The 19,129-nt window shown below is 35.4% G+C and overlaps 1 protein-coding gene across 5 annotated transcripts in view; it reads right to left on the minus strand.

Annotated features, from left to right (window-relative positions):
* Positions 1 to 19,129, minus strand: part of VPS13B (vacuolar protein sorting 13 homolog B) — a 778,183-nt gene that overhangs the window by 539,535 nt on the left and 219,519 nt on the right. For all 5 annotated transcript variants that reach the window (XM_029222782.1, XM_029222780.1, XM_029222779.1 and 2 more), the window contains 2 exons: positions 12,694 to 12,828; positions 11,725 to 11,898 (listed from right to left, as the gene is read on the minus strand). In XM_029222782.1, the coding sequence (XP_029078615.1) occupies positions 11,725 to 11,898; positions 12,694 to 12,828 (309 nt within the window). The remainder of the gene's footprint in view (positions 1 to 11,724; positions 11,899 to 12,693; positions 12,829 to 19,129) is intronic.

A 19,129-nucleotide genomic window follows, 5' to 3' on the forward strand; every position in this document is an offset into this window, starting at 1 on the left:
GCCCTCTGCCGGTGGTATTATTTTCCTTTGATTTTCCCTCCATATACCGAATATTTGCCTCACAAAATTACTCCTGACCTGCCTCTGTATTTAAACTACCACAGCTAAAGATAGCCTAGCCATGTGGAATTTAGTAAGGCTTGTAGGAAAAAAACTGTGCTTCAATGAAGAGCTCTGCGTTGTTCAGAGTACACCTTCCCAGGTTATCTAAGTGTGATTCTATGGGGACTCTGTACCTTTCATTGCCATTGAACTATCTTACAAATCTCTAAATTGTAGATAACTGATAGCAATGCAAAAGAATTATTCACTATAGATGCAAATAAATTCTGTCAGGTAGAAATTTGACTGACCTCCCTTCCCCACTGCTGAAGGAGCCTGTTTTGTGTCCATTTCCAAATTTATTACAGTATTACTGAGCTATAAATGTCCGTTGTTTTTTTTTTAAACTCTCCTTTGATCTGGTTGTAACACCTGCTTGGTTCTCTCATTGGTAATAATGTTAATAAGCTTTAACGTTTGTCCATTTTACATCTATACGAGTCAAGATTTCACTTTTTTTTTAAATTATTCTTTAACAGGCTGAAGCCAGACTACATTTTTCCGTCACAGATCAACTTAGAAATAAAATGATGTGGGCCTGTAGACAATAGGGTTATACCCAAATGGCAAAAATCATTTCATTAGGACCAGCCTGTGCCTACCAAATACTTATCATGTACTTGTCATGACCCTGACCAGTTTCATGGGGAAAGAATCCTATAAACAGTTATGACTGTTTGCCCTGTGATATGGTCAAAGTGCCATGGTGCTGCTTGGGAGGGGGTAATTAATTAGGAAGGGAGGAGAGAGAAGAGGGAGGAAGAGGAGGAGAAGGAAGGACAGAAGTCAGAGGAAGGTGAAACTAAAACAAGCAAAACGTTCTCAGAAAAGTTCCTAAATTCTTACACATTAATGGACAACTGACTTTCATCATTTATTTACAAAACAAAGTAACTGCACAAGGATGATTCCTGTGAATACTATACTGACTACAAAGGATGGAAAAGCTATCTGTGCAATCAAGTTTCTTCTAGAAGGGATGAAACAATTAGGGGAAGAGGCAGGTAGCAAAGACTGATGTGAATTTCACGCCTGTTTTATAAATCAACTCCTAGTGGTTCACTAAGGCTTCTACTTCTCATTTGACCAATATGACAGCTACCATACAGCCAACTTCAAAATCTAAACAGAAAACGCAAAAATAAAAACGCACTTTGAAGACATCATTATCTAAAATATAAAAACAAACTGAAGTAATAATGGTAGCTTTTTGATCCATATGAAAACACACAACATTATACATTTTATGTTGAAGTTCACTTGAAGCCCATTACCACCTGAACTACTTCTTATATAATAATTTACTATTTACAAATGAAGATACCACTTACTTAGTTTGAATATCAATTTCCTTTTACTATACAAGCAGTAAAAAATGCAAAATTTTTTACCTTGTGCTATAAATAAGGAAAACAACTGGTCACCCATAAGGCTCAAGAGATTTCTTTCACTGGCTTCCTTCCAGAATCTGGGACCTTTCAAATAAGCAAGCAAAGCAATTTCCCATTGCTACTGAAACTGTTTCTGACTCCTAGCATCATGCCATCCAGGAGACATTTCAATCTGGAAGAAGGTAGGATCCTGGGACTAGGTAAAGGATTTACTCCTAGCTTCAGACCCGCATACCCACAAGTTTATAGAGTTAACTTGAAGGAAAATTTAAAGTGGATAGGGATCAGGTGACATGTAGAGAACACGGTAGGAAAGAAAAGGACTCAAGAGAAAAACCATAAGCATTTAATGAAAAAAATGATTAACACAGGGTACTATTTTGGACAGAATAATTAATACTTAAAGTTTGCATTATGTTTCACAATTACAATGGACTTGAAGGTAGAGTGTTTAACCTACACAACAATCCTAACAATCAGGTAAGAATATACTCATTTTACAGATGAGAAACCAATACTCAGAGGTTAACTTGTTCAAAATAATATAGTTTAAAATGGATAAAGTTGCAGTCAAAATGTAAGCTTTTTAAGTAATTCATTCATTCATTCATTCAGTCTTGGTGTTTCTATGCCTATCTCCTCAATATATTATAAATTTCTTTACAGTAGAGACTTTGATGCATCATTTTATTTATATAGACAGAAAACTTGCAAAAACTACTTGTTGAATGAATGAATAAATGAATAATTTTACTAAAAAAATAGAGCAATAAAAATATGAGAATGGCAAAGAAATACAGGAGAGTTTTCCTTTACTTAAGATGAATTTGAGAATCAACCATAAGACAAACTTCATGATTTGAAAAAGAAAAAATGTTTTAAATATATATCTGCTTTAATACATTTAAACATATATGGTTTATATGTGTGTAAATTCCCTTAATTACTGTGCTAGATAGAAATTTATATTTTTTATACTTAAAAACATCAGGCTGCATTAATACAAGACATTTATGATGTAAACTTTTGCCCAAAAAGTTATAATCAAAATGCATTTGGCAAATATTTCACCAAACCTTTCACTGTGTACGTGTGCGTATCTGTCTAAATGGAAAATAAAGATTTTTATAGTACTTAGTAAGATAAAAAATTCTCTGTGCTACAAATGCAGCATTCTAAAAAGGCTATGTTCTGGTAACTATCATAATCCTTCAGAAATTGTTTATATTATGATTAAAAATCACTGTGTTCCTATATTCCCACAAATAGTTCATATGGTAAAGAAATCAGTAAACTTACTTTTATGCGTAACATCTTTAACATTTGCTCCCCTTTCTGTGCTTGTGATTAAATGTAACATTTTGAAATCCCAAAGTTCTGAGAAAAACATAAATCCTTGTCTCACAGCTGCTGTTTGACTCTGGAAACACATGCATTTTCTTTTCAAGCATCTACCATCAAAATTCCCAAAGGGGTTGGACTGGAGAACACCTGCATCTCTTCATTTAGTTCCAATAACAGAGCCTAAACTCCAAAATTACAAAAATAGAAGCTCTGTTCAGCTGTAGTTACATTTTGCCCCTAATTCCCGTGAACAAAAATGCTAGGAGCATGAAATCATTCAGGCAAGCTCTGTCATCAAGAGGATAAGATTTTTTGCACCAGAAGCCCAGTGGGAACATGATAGAAAACTGGCAACAATTACAGATAAACTACATAGTAAAGTCCTCAGGGAAGAGAGAGGAAATGTAATAAGATAGATGGGTATAATTTTTACACATTTATGCCCAAACCACAAATGTGAATTGTCTTTAATTGCTACAATATATAAGCATTCTTACTCATGTGCCCTGTCAAAAATACTAAAAACATAACTTCAAGGCAATTCACTTAATTCTACATTATGAGGAGAATTTTCTGGAACAAAAAACCATTCCCCATAAATTAAAATTTACAATCTAAAATACCGTCTCCATTTTAAAAACTCCTTAACAATTCATATCCTAACCAACCAACTACGAATGGTCAAATAAGAGTGTGTGTGTTTGCTGATATATTTTAATCCAGAAAGAAAATTACCTCCCCAATTTGAACATGAATTTCCAGAGAACAGAATTATAATTGTGACTTTCCTTCCCAATAACAATGATCAAAAGCTGTACATATCTGATGGGTAAAATGTAAAATAACTTTTAATATATGACAATCCAGTACAGTTAAAACCTTATATTTATTTCTGCAACTGATTATACCAGGGAATAGAAAGATCAGCTTAAACTGTATTATATTTAAATGACATTTTAAGAGGAACAGTTGTTTTAAATTATTTTTAAATATCCTCATAATCATTTAATTCTATTTTTCTAGTGTTAGGAAGAAATAGTTGTTTTGAGTTTTATATGTCAAAAGCAAATACAGCATGATCATCTTACTTACACAAGTGACTACAGCCAGATACTTTAACAGATTATCATCTTTAATAATGGTGAACCAAAATCAATTAGATGAAATTTCACAGAAGACTGACATTCTTCATGTAAATGCATATATTTATTTAGATTATAAAATACAGAAAACTATCTTAACAATAGTTTATGTGAAAAAGAACTCTAATTTCCAGTAGCACATATGCTTAAGACAAATATTAACTAAATAGAAGTTCACTATATATACGTGGAAAATACACTCTCTACTTTGTGCTATGTGGAGGATTGTGTTAAATTTTATTTATTTTTTAATTTATTATTTATTTATTTTTGGCTGCCTTGGGTCTTTGTTGCTGTGCACAGGCTTTCTCTAGTTGCAGTGAGCAGGGGCTAGCTACTCTTCAATGCGGTGCACAGGCTTCTCATTGTGGTGGCTTCTCTTGTTGCGGAGCAACAGGCACTAGGCACACAGGCTTCAGTAGTTGTGGCACACAGACTCAGTAGTTGTGGCTCTCGGGCTCTGGAGTGCAGGCTCAGTAGTTGTGGCACACAGGCTTAGCTGCCTGTGGGAACTTCCGGGACCAGGGCCCGAACCCATGTCCCGTGCATTGGCAGGCGGATTCTTAACCACTGTGCCACCAGGGAAGTTCTCGTGTTAAATTTTAAAAGAGACGTTTTCAAACATGTAGTGGAAGTACGGCAATGACTCTGAAGGCAAATCATATGGGAAGAAACTAAAATAAATTTATTATGTTTAGCCTGGACTATTCAGTTTTTTTCCAAAAAAAAAAAAAAAGCTTTTGTGGAACATCTACCATATGCAGAGGAGAAAGAAGGAGCAATTAAGCTAGTGCCAGAATTTTCAGCATTAAGAGGTAAGCAGTGCTATTAACTGAAATTGAATGATGGAGTATAAAATGGGGTGGGGGAGATTACACTGATTTTCATTTCAAACATGTTAGGCCACAGGAAAATATCCACAGGGCAATGGTCAAGAGGTGGCTAAAATTTAGAGTTTGGATCTCAAAAGAAAATAAATGGACAAAGAGATATATGGTTGGTTGCTAAACACACACACACACACACACACACACACAGTGTTGATGAAATCATCCAAATAGAATAGGGCTGGTGACATAATATCAGGAACAACCTATATTTAAGGCACAAAGGAAAGAAATGTATTTGAGGGGGGAAATGAATATGGTTCAGCAAGGAGAACCAAGAAACTACACTGTTGTAGTGTCCAGGATTGTGATCCTAAGCTTTTACCCTATAATGAATGATGTAGAACAGGGGTCCCCAACCCCTGGGCCATGGACTGGTACCGGTCCGTGGCGTGTTAGGAACCGAGCCACACAGCAGGAGATGAGCGGCGGGTAAGCCAGCAAAGCTTCATCTGTATTTACAGCCGCTCCCCGTCGTTCACAGTACTGCCTGAGTTCCACCTCCTGTCAGATCAGCGGTGGCATTAGATTCTCATAGGAGTGCAAACCCTACTGTGAACTGCGCATGCGAGGGATCTAGGTTGCGCGCTGCTTGTGAGAATCTAATGCCTGATGATCTGAAGTGGAGCTGAGGCGGTGATGCTAGAGCTCAGGAGTGACTGCAAATACAGATTATCATTAGCAGAGAGGTTTGACTGCACAGAGACCATAATAAATCAATTGCTTGCAGACTCATATCAAAACCCTATCAGTGAGTGGCAAGTGAAAACAAGCTCAGGGTTCCCACTACGCACTATGGTGGGATTCTGCACTATGGTGAGTTGTGTAATTATTTCATTATATATTACGATGTAATAATAACAGAAATAAAGTGCAGAGTAAATGTAATGCGCTTGAATCATCCCCAAACCATTGCCCGCCCCACCCCCCCGCCCCGCACTGGAAAAATTGTCTTCCATGAAATCGGTCCCTGGTGCTAAAAAGGTTGGGGACCACTGATGTAGAAGACAGGAGACTCCTGAGTCAGACAAAGGACTTTATTACTCATGGCACAGCAAGCAGCATGATTATCAACATATGTATTTGTATCAGTTCTCTTTGCCCCCAAGTTCCACAGAGGTAACAACAAAGACATATCCAGATGGATGCCTGCACATGCAGTGGAATGCATTATAAGAAATGAATCCTGCACCTGAAACTAACCCAACATTATAAATCAACTATACTTCGATTTAAAAAAATAGAAGAAATGAACCCCGAGTTGAGGAACCAAATCTTTTATAATGGGCAGTAAGCATGCCTTCCATTGGCTCCAGAGGGACACTAGATCTATCTCCCAAATACTGTTTACTATACAAATATCCTTTAAAAGATAGTCTAGAATAAAGAGCAGTCGGTGTCTCCATTCACAAGATATACAAAAACGCAAAAGACATCAGATGTTATCTTTTAATACCTGAAGGCCAAGAAAGGCTAAGGTTTCAACAGAAAAGGTACAATCATACACAAATGCCAATGAAACATAAGATAATAAGTTTTGTCAGGTATATTTAGGGCCGATATATTATTTCATGTCACTTATAAGACTAATAAATGGAAGTTACAGTTCAACAAACAGAGGACCTCATAGTAATCGGACCTAACAAAGAAAGATGCTGTTAGATATTCTCTCCAATGGTAGATACATATATAAGGAGAAGGAAGAGGAGGAAGAAACGTAGGGAGAGAAGAGGGAAGACGGTTAACGTGTATTAAGGACTTACTATTTATCTGTCAAATACATTCATATCCTTCACTATCTGTCATAAATGTCCATTTATTCACTCATTCAACAAATGATTTCTCAAGCGTTCCATATGTGTCAGGAAATTTTAGGCACTGGAGATAAAATGATAAGCAACCAGTGACAAACTCTGTCCTCACAGAACTCACTGTCAAATGGTGAAGACAGACAGCATTCAAATCACACAACTACATAAATATATACTGTCATTAAGTGCTATGAAAGAAACGTACAGTGAACTATGAAAATGAATGTAACAGAGATACCTAATCAAATTGGGTGGTGGGGGGTCGGGGAAAGGCAGCATCAGGGCTCTCTTGAAGATACAGTAGTTGAGCTAAGATCTCAACACTAAACTGAAGTCAACAGGTATAAGGTGAAGGGGTAAGGATAGTTTTAAGAATCCCAGACAGAAAAAAAAAAAAGGCATATACAAAAGCATAATCACAACTGAGAAACTGAAAGAAGGCCAAGAGATCTGAGGCACATAGAAAGGGGGGCATATCAAAAGGACTCCTAACACTGACTTAGAAATTGAAATGGATGGCCTATAAGTTCCTTGGTTCTAAGTTGATAGTATTTTGTGATCATTTTATATTCATAAATAGCAGACACCCTAAAATTTGTTTATATATTAATAACAGGATTAACAAATACTAAGAACTTTTTAACAAGCACAACCTGCTATAAATCATAGGCAAAATATAGCATATGAAAAAGAGCTAAAGTTTATATTTAAAAGAGAAGGGAAGAAAAATGTTTAGAACCTATTTTAAAATATTTTACATACAGCAATTATAGTCACCAAGTGCTTCTACCTCTGAAGGAGCCAAAGAAGAATCTATTTTCTCTATTTATCTATACAAACATAAGAAACAGAAGTGTCACTAAATGGTTCCTGTGAATATTAACCATGAATGAAGAATGTGGGCTGGCACACTGGACTCCCATAGGAGCCTTCAGCTCCTTCACTGTAATCAGAGCCAGTCAAGCAGAGAAAGTGATCAAGGGGGAGGAGGGAAATGTGCAAAGGGAGCTGCTAAGACTTCAAAGACAAAACAACGCTGTGACATCATGGAAGTGTGGCTCTTTTGATAGTGCTTAATATGAAGTAAAGAAAGAGATCCTCAAAGTTAAGAACGTGCAAGGCTGGGTGGTACAATGTTTAGCAATATGGATCCTAAAAATAAAAGACAAAATGATAAATAGCCTAAGACAGTGGGAAAATGTTATATAGTTAGAAGCCCCAGATTCAAGTTCAAAGTCTGACTTGTTCTGAGCCTCTATTTCCTCCTCTGTAAGACAAAATAACATTTGCTGTGCTGAACAGTCTTGTTTTATAACAAATAAAACAATTTATATGAAAGTGATTTTTAAATTGTAAAATACTGTTTTTATAACAAGTTTTACTAATACTACTATTTCTTTCAGTCAATTAATACTTAATTCCCATTAATAAAGCTGTCCATTCCCTCACATTCTGAAGTCAGAGTCAGAAAACTCTGCCTCTTTATCCTAATTGAGCTTCTCTCAAAACTCACTTCCTAATATAATATCCGCAACATTTTCTGGTCCCCACTTTTAACATCCCCCTTCAATTTGGGAGCATATGCACGAAGGCAGTTGTCTTCCACACATCATGCCATGATAATCAGAAGCCAATTAGAATATCACCAAACTCCTCTAAAATACACAATTTGCCTCAAATCAGTTAGCCAATCACTTACTACTCCACATTCCAAAACCTCTCATTCAAATTCTATAAACAAATGGGAAAAGCTCATTAACAACCTCATCTGGATGGTCTGTCTCTAAAAACGACAGCAGGGATTAATTGTGCTTTCCTTTCATTGTTCATCTAGAAGAGTTCAACTACCCAGCATCTTTTTTTTTTTTTTAAAGCAAACATCAATAAAGACTTGTGTTCTATGCCATTTCCCTTAGGTGCTCCAGCCTCAAAAAACAAAGAAAAGCAAATGCAATCATCACTTACTTGCTCATACATTCACTAAATATTTGTTGATATCCTACTATATGTGGGATATTGTTCTAGACACTAGGAACACAGCAGTGACCAAAAAAGACAAAAATTCCAGCCATAATGAAGCGTTCAATTCTAATAGCAGGGAAAAATAAAACCCAACAAATCAGTAACATGTATAGTATGGCAGAGTGTGATAAGTACTAAGAAAAACTTTAGAGTAGTGGGTAAATGTGTGTGTGTGTGTATGTGTGTGTATGTGTGTGTATGCACATATATGCAAACAAGAGAGAAAAAATCTTTTATATACAGTGATCAGGAAACAACTTGCTGAAAGCATGATATTTCAGTAAAATCTTAAAGGATTGTTAATAAATTATTTCTTCATTGAAAATTTATTTATAATTTATTCATACCATCAGTCATATATACACACACAGACACACACACACCTCCAATTTTAAATCTTATTACAGGAACATAAAATTAGTCAATATTACTTTAAAACTGGCTTTGAAAAATAATACTTACGTGCTCTCTCATAACCATATCATAAACACCTAAGCCATAAATGTGGGTGGCAGTTCCCAAGATGGATGGAAAATTTAAATTTAAAAATACCCTAAATAAAGCATGTGAATGTAGTTTAAGTAAAAACACATTACATTTTAGGATTAAAACACACCCAAAGGAATATTTTCAAAGCACCAAATGCATGATCACATTAAAATTTTACATGCAAATCCATCAGCATATCACTAAACATAACACTAAAGTTGAAGATTAGGTGAATTTCCTTAACAGTAAGAAAAAAACTTTTTCCTAGAAATATCGTAGGTATAATTTTTTTATAGTAGTTTACTTTTAGACCCATGCTATAAAGGTTAAAAATGCAAATATATATTTGAGACCCTAGATATACATTTAAATTACAAAGAATAATACGAATATTGTTATTAGAAAGATCAGATTATTTAAACATGCTTGACTCAATTCATTCTAATTGTGTATATGACAAGACAAAAAATGAAGAATCCCTGTCCAATTTAAGAATATGCAGTAGATTCTAATAAGCTTAGTCCCTTCTTAGGTATCAAAATTCTAACCAGATGGTCTGGTCATTCTAATAACATTTTAATGATCTTATGATTTGAAAACAAAACCTACTGAAAACTACTATTTGGATAATTATATAACGGAGTTTCTCAAACGGCATATTTAAAGAATATAATTAAATAGGCATTAAAAAAAGCATGATGTTGGGACTTCCCTGGTGGTCCAGTGGTAAAGAATCCACCTTCCAATGCAGGTGAGGCAGGTTCGATACCTGGTCAGGGAACTAAGATCCCACATGCTATGGGGAAAGTCCACGCACCACAACAGCTGAGCTCACGCGCCTCAACGAGTGAGAGAGCCCACGTGCCCTGGAGCCAGCACACCACAACTAGAAGAAGCCCCCTGCGCCGCCAACTAGAGAGAAGCCCACGTGCCACAACTATGACCTAACTCAGTTAAATAAATAAATAAATAGATAGATAGATAGATAGATAGATAGATAGATAGATAGGGTGGGGGGAAGCATGATGTTTATTTAACCACCAATCCCTTCTCCCAAAATCCGGGGTAGGCAAACCACATAGGCTAAATCTCGCCCATCTCCTGCTTTGTGAATACAGTTTTACTGGAACACAGTCACACCCATTCATTTACATATTGGGTATGACTATTTTTGTGTGCTCTAATAGCAGAACTGAACAGCTGAGACAGAGCCCATACGGCCCACAAAGCCTAAAAGGTTAGTTATCTTGCCTTTAGTAAAATGTTTACCAGCCCCTACTTTAAAGGACTGGTAAAATCTTCTACCCATAGGCACAGTCTTACTTGGGTACTGGCCTCATCCTCACAATTTTTTCCTTAGGAAACCACACCCATCCTCATCAAGTTGAAAATGTCTTTTTGAGGAGTATTGTCTTTAAAGGCAAGCTGACTCAGGGGTTCTCAGACTCACCTTTCAAATACTAATTTCTAGTTTCTAGTGTGGATGCCATTCAGCTGCAAATGCTACTATAACAAATTCTGCTTTCAAATGGTTTTGCATCCATGCATATGTACACTGCTTCGAATATTCACCTCCATATAGTCTCTGTGTAGTTAATTATGAATCTTTTCATGGTTTCTACTTTGAACTTAGTGCAGTCATGCTTAACATATTTTCTATAAGCTACAGTTCTAGTCATATAATGTTAACTGAGCTCTACTCTTAGGCAGCTATTTGAAACCACCTCACTGGCCGATTAATTCTAAAGAAAAAATTCAGACTCCTGACCCTTTTAAGAAATCTGTATATAGCTAACTTATTTCTAGCATCATGGTCTTGGCTTTACCAACTACATACTAACTGAACTCACGGCTGACATCAGGCTCTACTTACTATACCTTTTTATCCCCAGTCTTCATTGATAGTTCCAGTATCTCCTCTCAACATGAGAGGTGTGGATCTGCTATTATGGTGTGAATAAAATGGAATAGATTCTAGGCAAAGTGCTTCTAGAAAAAAATTTAACTCTAAGAAATAAGAGATTGACTTCTGAGTTTTTTCCTTTATTACAACATCAATATCTTTTCCTTTTTGTAAAAGCACAGAAGGCCCAAACACCTAACTTTACCATGGCAAACTATGGGTCACAAAGTGCTACTATCCCAAGAAAAATATTTTCTCTTTGCAATGTTTTAAATTTCTTTTACTCCTTTCTATGTATTACATGATATATTTAAAAACTCAGTTGGGTTTAGTAGTAGTAGTAGTTGAATCTGAGATTAACTGTTATACATACAACTGAATTATCTCAATAGAGTAAAATCATTATTGTTTGTAAACACATCATTTATCAAAAATGATATAAAATACTTCATTTGAATTTTCAAAGAGCGTAACTGCAGAGTGTATCCCAATGGACACAAATGAAAAAGAGAGGTAGGGAGGGAAGGAGGGAGGGACGAAGTTAAGGAAAGGAGAGAAGGAAAGAAAAAAAGTCCAATTTTAAAAGTCTTGCTGGAAAAGAAAATGCAAATAAGTGAATAATGATGTACTTACCGGAACTGTGGCAGTAGTCCATATACTGTGGAACTAGGGCTGTGAAGGCTATTAAATCTGGAGCTAAGAGAGATTCTGGCTTTCTACTCTCATTGAGCCACTTGCTGCTATGAAGGTCTTTAGTGTCAGAAGGACCCTGAAGCAATGGAATTAACTTCTCTTTTCCACTCTCACCTGAACAGAAATATTTATGAAAAAGAAACTCTTATCAAATAAAACATAGGAGTACCCCGAAGATGTTTGATCTTAAAGTATACTAACATCAGAATATAAAATTTCAGTTTATACTTGGTAATTCTAGCAGAACATTTAGTTATACTCTAAAAAGTATGACTGATAAAATTAAAAGCACTTTTAACTCTTAAAAGGTTGTTTTAATATTTAGCTAATGAATGTAGAACATGTTCAGAAAAGCTTATAAAATAAAACAACATGAACACACTGTATTCTAAATATTCAATGGAATCTGTACCTATTTAACCTTGTTTAGACATTGAATTCACACTGGAAAAAATTAAATAACAAACAGTTTAAGGAAAATATTATGAAATAAAATATTGGAAGGAAGGCAAAATCAATTACAACATTCAGTTGAAAAACAGCTGGGTTTTCTGTTTAATTTCATTATACTAACAACATTTTAATTTAATTTTTAAGTGTCATATACATCTATACCTCCTATCCCCCCCCAAAAGTGTAAGAATAAACTTTCCTTTAATATTTCCTCCCTCATAACCATTATTAAAACTATGCAAAGTTTTTTTCCTTAAATAAAAATTAACCTATTAATGTCAAGAAGTATCATCCTGGCACAATTAACAATTTTTTTCAAGTAAAAATAAAAAAATTTAAAACCTCTGATTCATAGGAACAATGAGTAAATTCTTGTTTCAGTAACGCTCCTTGTAAAACGCACGGCCAATTCTCCTACACAGGCAATAAAGTTTTACACAGTCCAGCTGCACATACCTGGGGCTTTGGCACAAATTTTTATTGATCCCATGGTCCCAGAGGCACATTTGACCAATGATGTGCTGCAGTACTTCAATTCAACATTCTGGATTGAGCCCTCAAGAGTTGGCAGGGGATTCTTAGATTTCACACCTAATAAAAGAAAACTGCAAATGTACTAGCCGATTGAATTTAAATAATTTTTATACTCCTTCACCAAGGCATTTAGACTTAATTATATTTTAATTATCTACCTCAGATGTTCTTACAGTATTTGTGTTAGGCTTCACAGTTTAGTGTTTAGGAGTTAAAAAGATGCAATTTTAAAATAAATGGGCTGAACCTGCATAACTATACTTATGCAAATTTGAAACAAATGTTTGTTTAAAAATCAGGAGACTAAAAAATCATATTTGGTTTTAGAACATAGAGTAAGATTTTCAATTTGATACAAATTTAACTTATAAATTGAGTTTCATTTAGGCAGAGACATTTAATTTAAGCATGAAACTTCCTACATAAACAGCCTCCTCAAAATATCTTGGCCAGGTGGGGTGAAGAGAAACAATATAGCTCAAAACAGCTCCTAAGTTAAAATACAAAAGCTTATAAGCAAAATTGACATCCCACGTGTAGCTAAAAGAAACTAAAGGGATTCTATATCAATTAACAAAAAAAGTGAATATTAACATCTCTACTATATGCTACTTGCTGAAGACATAAAAGCACAGAAGGGAACAATTACCATGACATAAATGGTAGGGAAAACTTAATTCAAAAAGGAGAGACTCATTTTGGCCCTGAAGGGTAGGTGAGAATCAAAAAGGCAGAGAAACCTTAAAACATTACACTAACATTATTGCAAACCACTAAAATAATGATAATGATGATGAACTCTAATCAACTAACATTTACTGGAGGACTTACTATGGGTGATACACACATCTCATTCAATCCTCACAACAGGGCTGTGATAAAGATGTTATTGTTATCCTCATTTTTACAAACTGGGATATAATGGATTAGAGGAGTTAAGTAATATTTGCTCAGTCCTACAACAGAGAGAAAGAGCTGAGGTGTTTAACACAATTTGATCCTATCACAGAAAACTTCACCACTCATTTCAACTATATTCATGAAGAATGGCCTTCTTTTCCCCATTCCACATTCCAATCAAATATATATTATCCTTCATATTTGAAACTCCTTTAAGAAGAACTAAGTATGAATAATTAAGAAAATCATGAACTTTTTATGACAGACATATTAAACATTACTCTAAAATCTTTGATCTCAAACTCTGGTGCATTCAAGATGCCCCATAGTCCTCCAAGAGTCTTCCTGAGATGTGGCCCAGGAACCTGCAGTTTAACTAACACACTACATGGTTTGCCAGTAGTTAGAAGACATCATCTTGAGAAATACCTTCTCACATAGTAATCTTTACTTCAGAAGGACCTATAAATTTACTGATTCCTATTTGACTGTTATATAAACATGTATCAATTGGTTGCTATTCCCCAATATTCACCACCTGTGTTATTTCCATTTGCAGTGGTACCTATTATCCTCAAAGCAGAAGTCTAAATGCTGTGTATTTATACATTTTTCTATGATTTTACCAGTTTTTATCAAATTCTCAAAATCTATGACTCAAAAAACTTAAGAAGCAGTATTTCAGAAAGTTAAATGATGCCAACAATATGAAATAAACATAGCAGCAGTAGTAATAACAGTTGTAGCAGTACTACTAGTTATAGCACCTAACACTCAATGACTAAGTGCCATGCACTATGCCCAGTTTGTTATTTTTATTCATCTCAAAAGAAAAAAAAAAAAAAAGGTAGCTATTACTATTCTACTTTACATTCAGGAAAACCAAGGTTTAGAGAAATAAGGATTTTGCCCAGACTCAAGTCAGAAAGTGGGCAGGTGTGGTTCACTTTTCTCTTCGTAAGAAAAGAAACTGAATTACCCTGCATATTTAACATCTACTGTGGATACAGAAGTTATAATCAGTGGATAATTTACACTGCTCCAATCATTATGTTAAGTGATGAGAGGGATACAAAATGGAATAATACCCTCCTCTAACTCTCAAGCCCCCAGAGTCAGACTCTCATTCTATGCCAATTTTTTGAAAAAACTTAAAGAATCTAGATAGTGATGAGCAGACAAGAGCTAATCAAAGATTCTCTCAAGGGGGTTTCCCTGGTGGCACAGTGGTTGGGAGTCCGCCTGCCAATGCAGGGGACGCGGGTTCGTGCCCCGGTCCAGAAGGATCCCACATGCCGCGGAGCGGCTAGGCCCGTAAGCCATGGCAGCTGGGCCTGCGCGTCTGGAGCCTGTGCTCTGCAACGGAAGAGGCCACAACAGTGAGAGGCCCGCGTACCGCAAAAAAAAAAAAAAAGAAAAAGAAAAAGATTCTCTCAAGGGTTACTGATGGTGTTAAGAACCAAAAGAACTGAATTAGTTCTGGTAGATGCAAAAATAAACAAATATGAATAGACAAAAATGGCTTTTTAAAAAATTATTTTATAAGCTGCTTCTTTTATAGTTTACACCAAGTTTAGGACTCTACCTTGAATCTGAAATGATATGTCTTTGTTAATATCTAATGCATGCCATACATAAGACTCTTATCAGAAGAAGTTGCCGGAAACCTCTCCTGATCAGAATCACTTATATATATATAAAGCATCTTAGTTTAGACTAATACTATCAAGAAATTATTTCACTTTTTATGATCATTACATTTCTCAGATTCTAAAAAAAATATTTGTTTATTTGGCTTCATCGGGTCTTAGTTGTGGCATGCAGGATCTAGTTCCCTGACTAGGTATCAAACTGGGGCTCCCTGCATTGGGAGTGAGGAGTCGTAGCCACTAGACTGCCAGGGAAGTCCGTCTCAGATATTTTTAAACTTGTTTTAGTAACTAAAACATCCTGCATACTTTCTCCTTAAGAAAACTTTTTCAAAAAGTAATTTGTTTTTAATGGCTCAAGCTCAGATTTTTTAAAAGATAATTATAGTCATCTTTTGATAGACTTCAACAATGGAGGAAAGCTGCTAGTAAAAAATAACCTCAGTAATGTAAATTATGGACTTTGGGTGATTATGATGTGTCAATGTAGGTCCATCAATCGTAACAAATGTGCCCCTCTGGTAGGGGATGTCAATACTGGGAAAGGCTGTGCAGACCAAGAAGGAGGCAGAAAGTATATGGAAAACCTCATACCTTCCTCTCAGTTTTGCTGTGAACCTAAAATTACTCTAAAGAAGAAAAAGTATTAATAAAAAATAATTTAAAAATAAACTTGGTTTCTTTCCACTCTACCATCAAACCAAAATTTGTAAAATACCCCAAACATAAGCACTATGGAGGTAGAAAGGAGCAGAGTCTTGGCATTGCACAACTCAGGGTACCATTCACATTTTTTTCTGTCTACATGAATGCAACTTCCTGAAACTGTGAAAGGAAATCTCCTGTTGGGAATGCAATATGGTGAAACAAAAAGACCAAAAGCTCTGAAACTGAAAAAGCAAGGCTTCAGATACAGGTAGCATTACATATCTAGTAGTTATGTGCCTTAAGGCAAGCCACTATTATTGTTCCATGTGGAGGCCAAAATACTACAGTTATTGTTCAAGGTATTTAACTCTGAGAAATCTGCTGAACTTTATACAGAACTTAATTTAGGGAAGAGGTGCAAAATGTTGATAAGATGTATAGTCAGCTGACATGAGTCAATAGGACAATCACAAAGACAGTGACAATATCTTACATTTGAAATAATGACTTTACAAAGCATTACAAAGCACTCTCATGTGGATTTACTCAAATACTGCTGTCATATTCTACTAGAGGAAGGAAAGAGGGACTCCCTAAGGCACTGCAATTGAAATACAACTTTACATGGTATACACTTTCAATGGAATAATCTAAAAATAATAGTGAATTTTTGTAATACAATTTAATATAAAAAAATGCAGTTACTTTTTCTCCTTTGAGTATTTTTCTGAAAAATATTAACTCTGAACACACATTCTTAGTCCTGTGGTGAACCCTTAGCTCAGATTCTTTTTACACTGCCTTTCTTGCCCGACATAATTCTCCTGGCCTCACAGACACGTTAACCCCCCTGTGTTCAGTAATCAACTTATGATCACTCTTATAATTATCATTCATAAATCAGAAGATGAAATAATGAGAATGACCTGTATATCTGTGTGGAAGTAAAAGATTAAGGAGTCAAGCCATATGTAAGTTTAGCTCTGTTTCCTCCTTAATTTTTACGGGCCTAAACCAACAAAGAAATGAAAATGAAAAGATAAGCACTATATGTGCAACTCTCAAAGAGGCAAGAACTGTCATCAAAATTTCAGAAGATGGATGCTGATGAACAAGTAACAACAAGATGACTTAGAGAAAAGTGCCCGTGGGTTATTAAACTAAAAACCAAGTTGATCTGCAATAAGCCCTGGAAAGATAAGAATTAAAGAAGCCAGGCAGTTCAGAGGGCAGGAATGCAGATAAGGCTAAAAAGATGAGCAGTGACTGAAAGTCTATCTAATAACCACACATCCTTTGTTTTAATTCGTGAAGCCATGCAACTACCCCACACTCATCCTGGCAAAAGACTGAAGGGTTCACGAGGGAGAGGTTGAATCAGAAGGACTTTGAACTAAGGGATAATACCAAGGAAAAGGCTGCATGCGAAAAATGGGAGATTGTTTAAAAATCTATATAAAATAGATGTACTGAATAATGAAATCTCCTTTTCTTTTACTCTCTAGGGACACTGAATGCCAGAGTTACAACCTGCAGGAAAGAAATGGAAGGTTTTCTATCTGTGAAAACTGGCCAGTCCAAGAAAAAGGAACCAGAGATACTGATAACTGATTATCCCCAAACAACAACAACAAAAATGAGTAAGTGTCCAATTCCCCTACAATAACACCAGCCATTCAATAAGCTCCAACCTCACACACAGGTTCCCAATTAGTTATTTAGTATTTTATTCTACAATATGAGGGCTCATCAGAAAGTAGGTATAAATCACTAACATGAAAAGTAGAGATAAACAACAAACACAGAAAAGGAACTTGGGGTAAAAAGACAATGCTGGGAACAGAAAACTTAGGTAATAATAATTATATTATTGTATTATACTTACTACTACTACTACTACTACTACTACTGCTGCTGCTGCTGCTGCTATCCTTGGAGGGAGTACAGAAGACACTAGAACAAGAACAGCATGTTTAGCTGAACTTTTCAAAGAACAGAAAAGAGCCATTAGAAATTAAAAACATGATGTTAATTCTCCTTAAATTAATATAAAAATAAGAAAATAAAGGTGAGGAAATCTACCACATAAATTAAAACAAAAAATCCAAAGAGACTGAAAATGGGCCAAATGACCAAAAAATGAAAGGATCAGCATTAACAATCAAATATGTGAAAAACAAAAGTTCTAGGAAGAACTATTAAAACAAAATGGAGAAAATAATCAAAGAAATAATTCAACAAGGTTTCCCCAAATGAAGTACATGAGTTTCAAATTAACAGGGTGCACCACATATCCAGTGCAACAAATGAAAAAACAAATATCAGGGGTAAAGAGAGAAGCTACTAAAAGTTTCTGAGATAGAAAACAAACAGATGCATAAAAACAGAAAAATGTTAATACATAAACAAACAATTAGAATGGCATCAAACTTCTCAACAGCAACACTGGAAACAAGAAGACAACAAAGCAATGCTTTTTAAAGTCTGTAGAAAAATCATCCCAACCTACAAATCTACATATACACCCAAACTACCTTCACATATGAAGGCAGAATAAAGATTCACTCAAACATGCCATATCTGAAAGAAGTTTACTTCCTTTGCTAGAAAGACAGCTACAGAACTGTGCTCTACCAAAAAGAGGACTAAATCAGGAAAGAATAATACATGTGATCCAAGAAACAGGGGATCCAATATAAGAGGAAAGGGAATTCCCAGGACAGTGATAAAAGGAAACTTCAAGACATCTGTAGCAGGTTCAGAAGGAAATAGAGATTGAAACAGGAGGAAAGTACACTAAAAGAATAATGACTACAAAAATTAAAACTAAGGACTTCCCTGGTGGTCCAGTGGATAAGACTCCACACTCCCAAGGCAGAGGCCTGTATTCGATCCCTAGTCGGGGAACTAGATCCCACATGCATGCCGCAACTAAGAGTCCACATGCTGCAACTAAAGATCCTGCATGCTGCAACTAAGACCCGGCACTGCCCAAATAAACAAATAAGGTATAAAATACTTTAAAAATTAAAACTAATTATCTAATGCATCTGAACATACTGAGAGAAGACATGCTTCTCTAAGAATTTGGGGGAATTAATATTAAGTACATGGAACACTAATGAAACAAAAAAAGGCAGTTATTAACTCCAAGGATAAAA

The sequence above is a fragment of the Monodon monoceros genome, unplaced genomic scaffold (genome assembly GCF_005190385.1).
Source record: "Monodon monoceros isolate NGI ecotype Baffin Bay Population unplaced genomic scaffold, NGI_Narwhal_1 Super_Scaffold_14, whole genome shotgun sequence".
NCBI lineage: Eukaryota > Metazoa > Chordata > Mammalia > Artiodactyla > Monodontidae > Monodon > Monodon monoceros.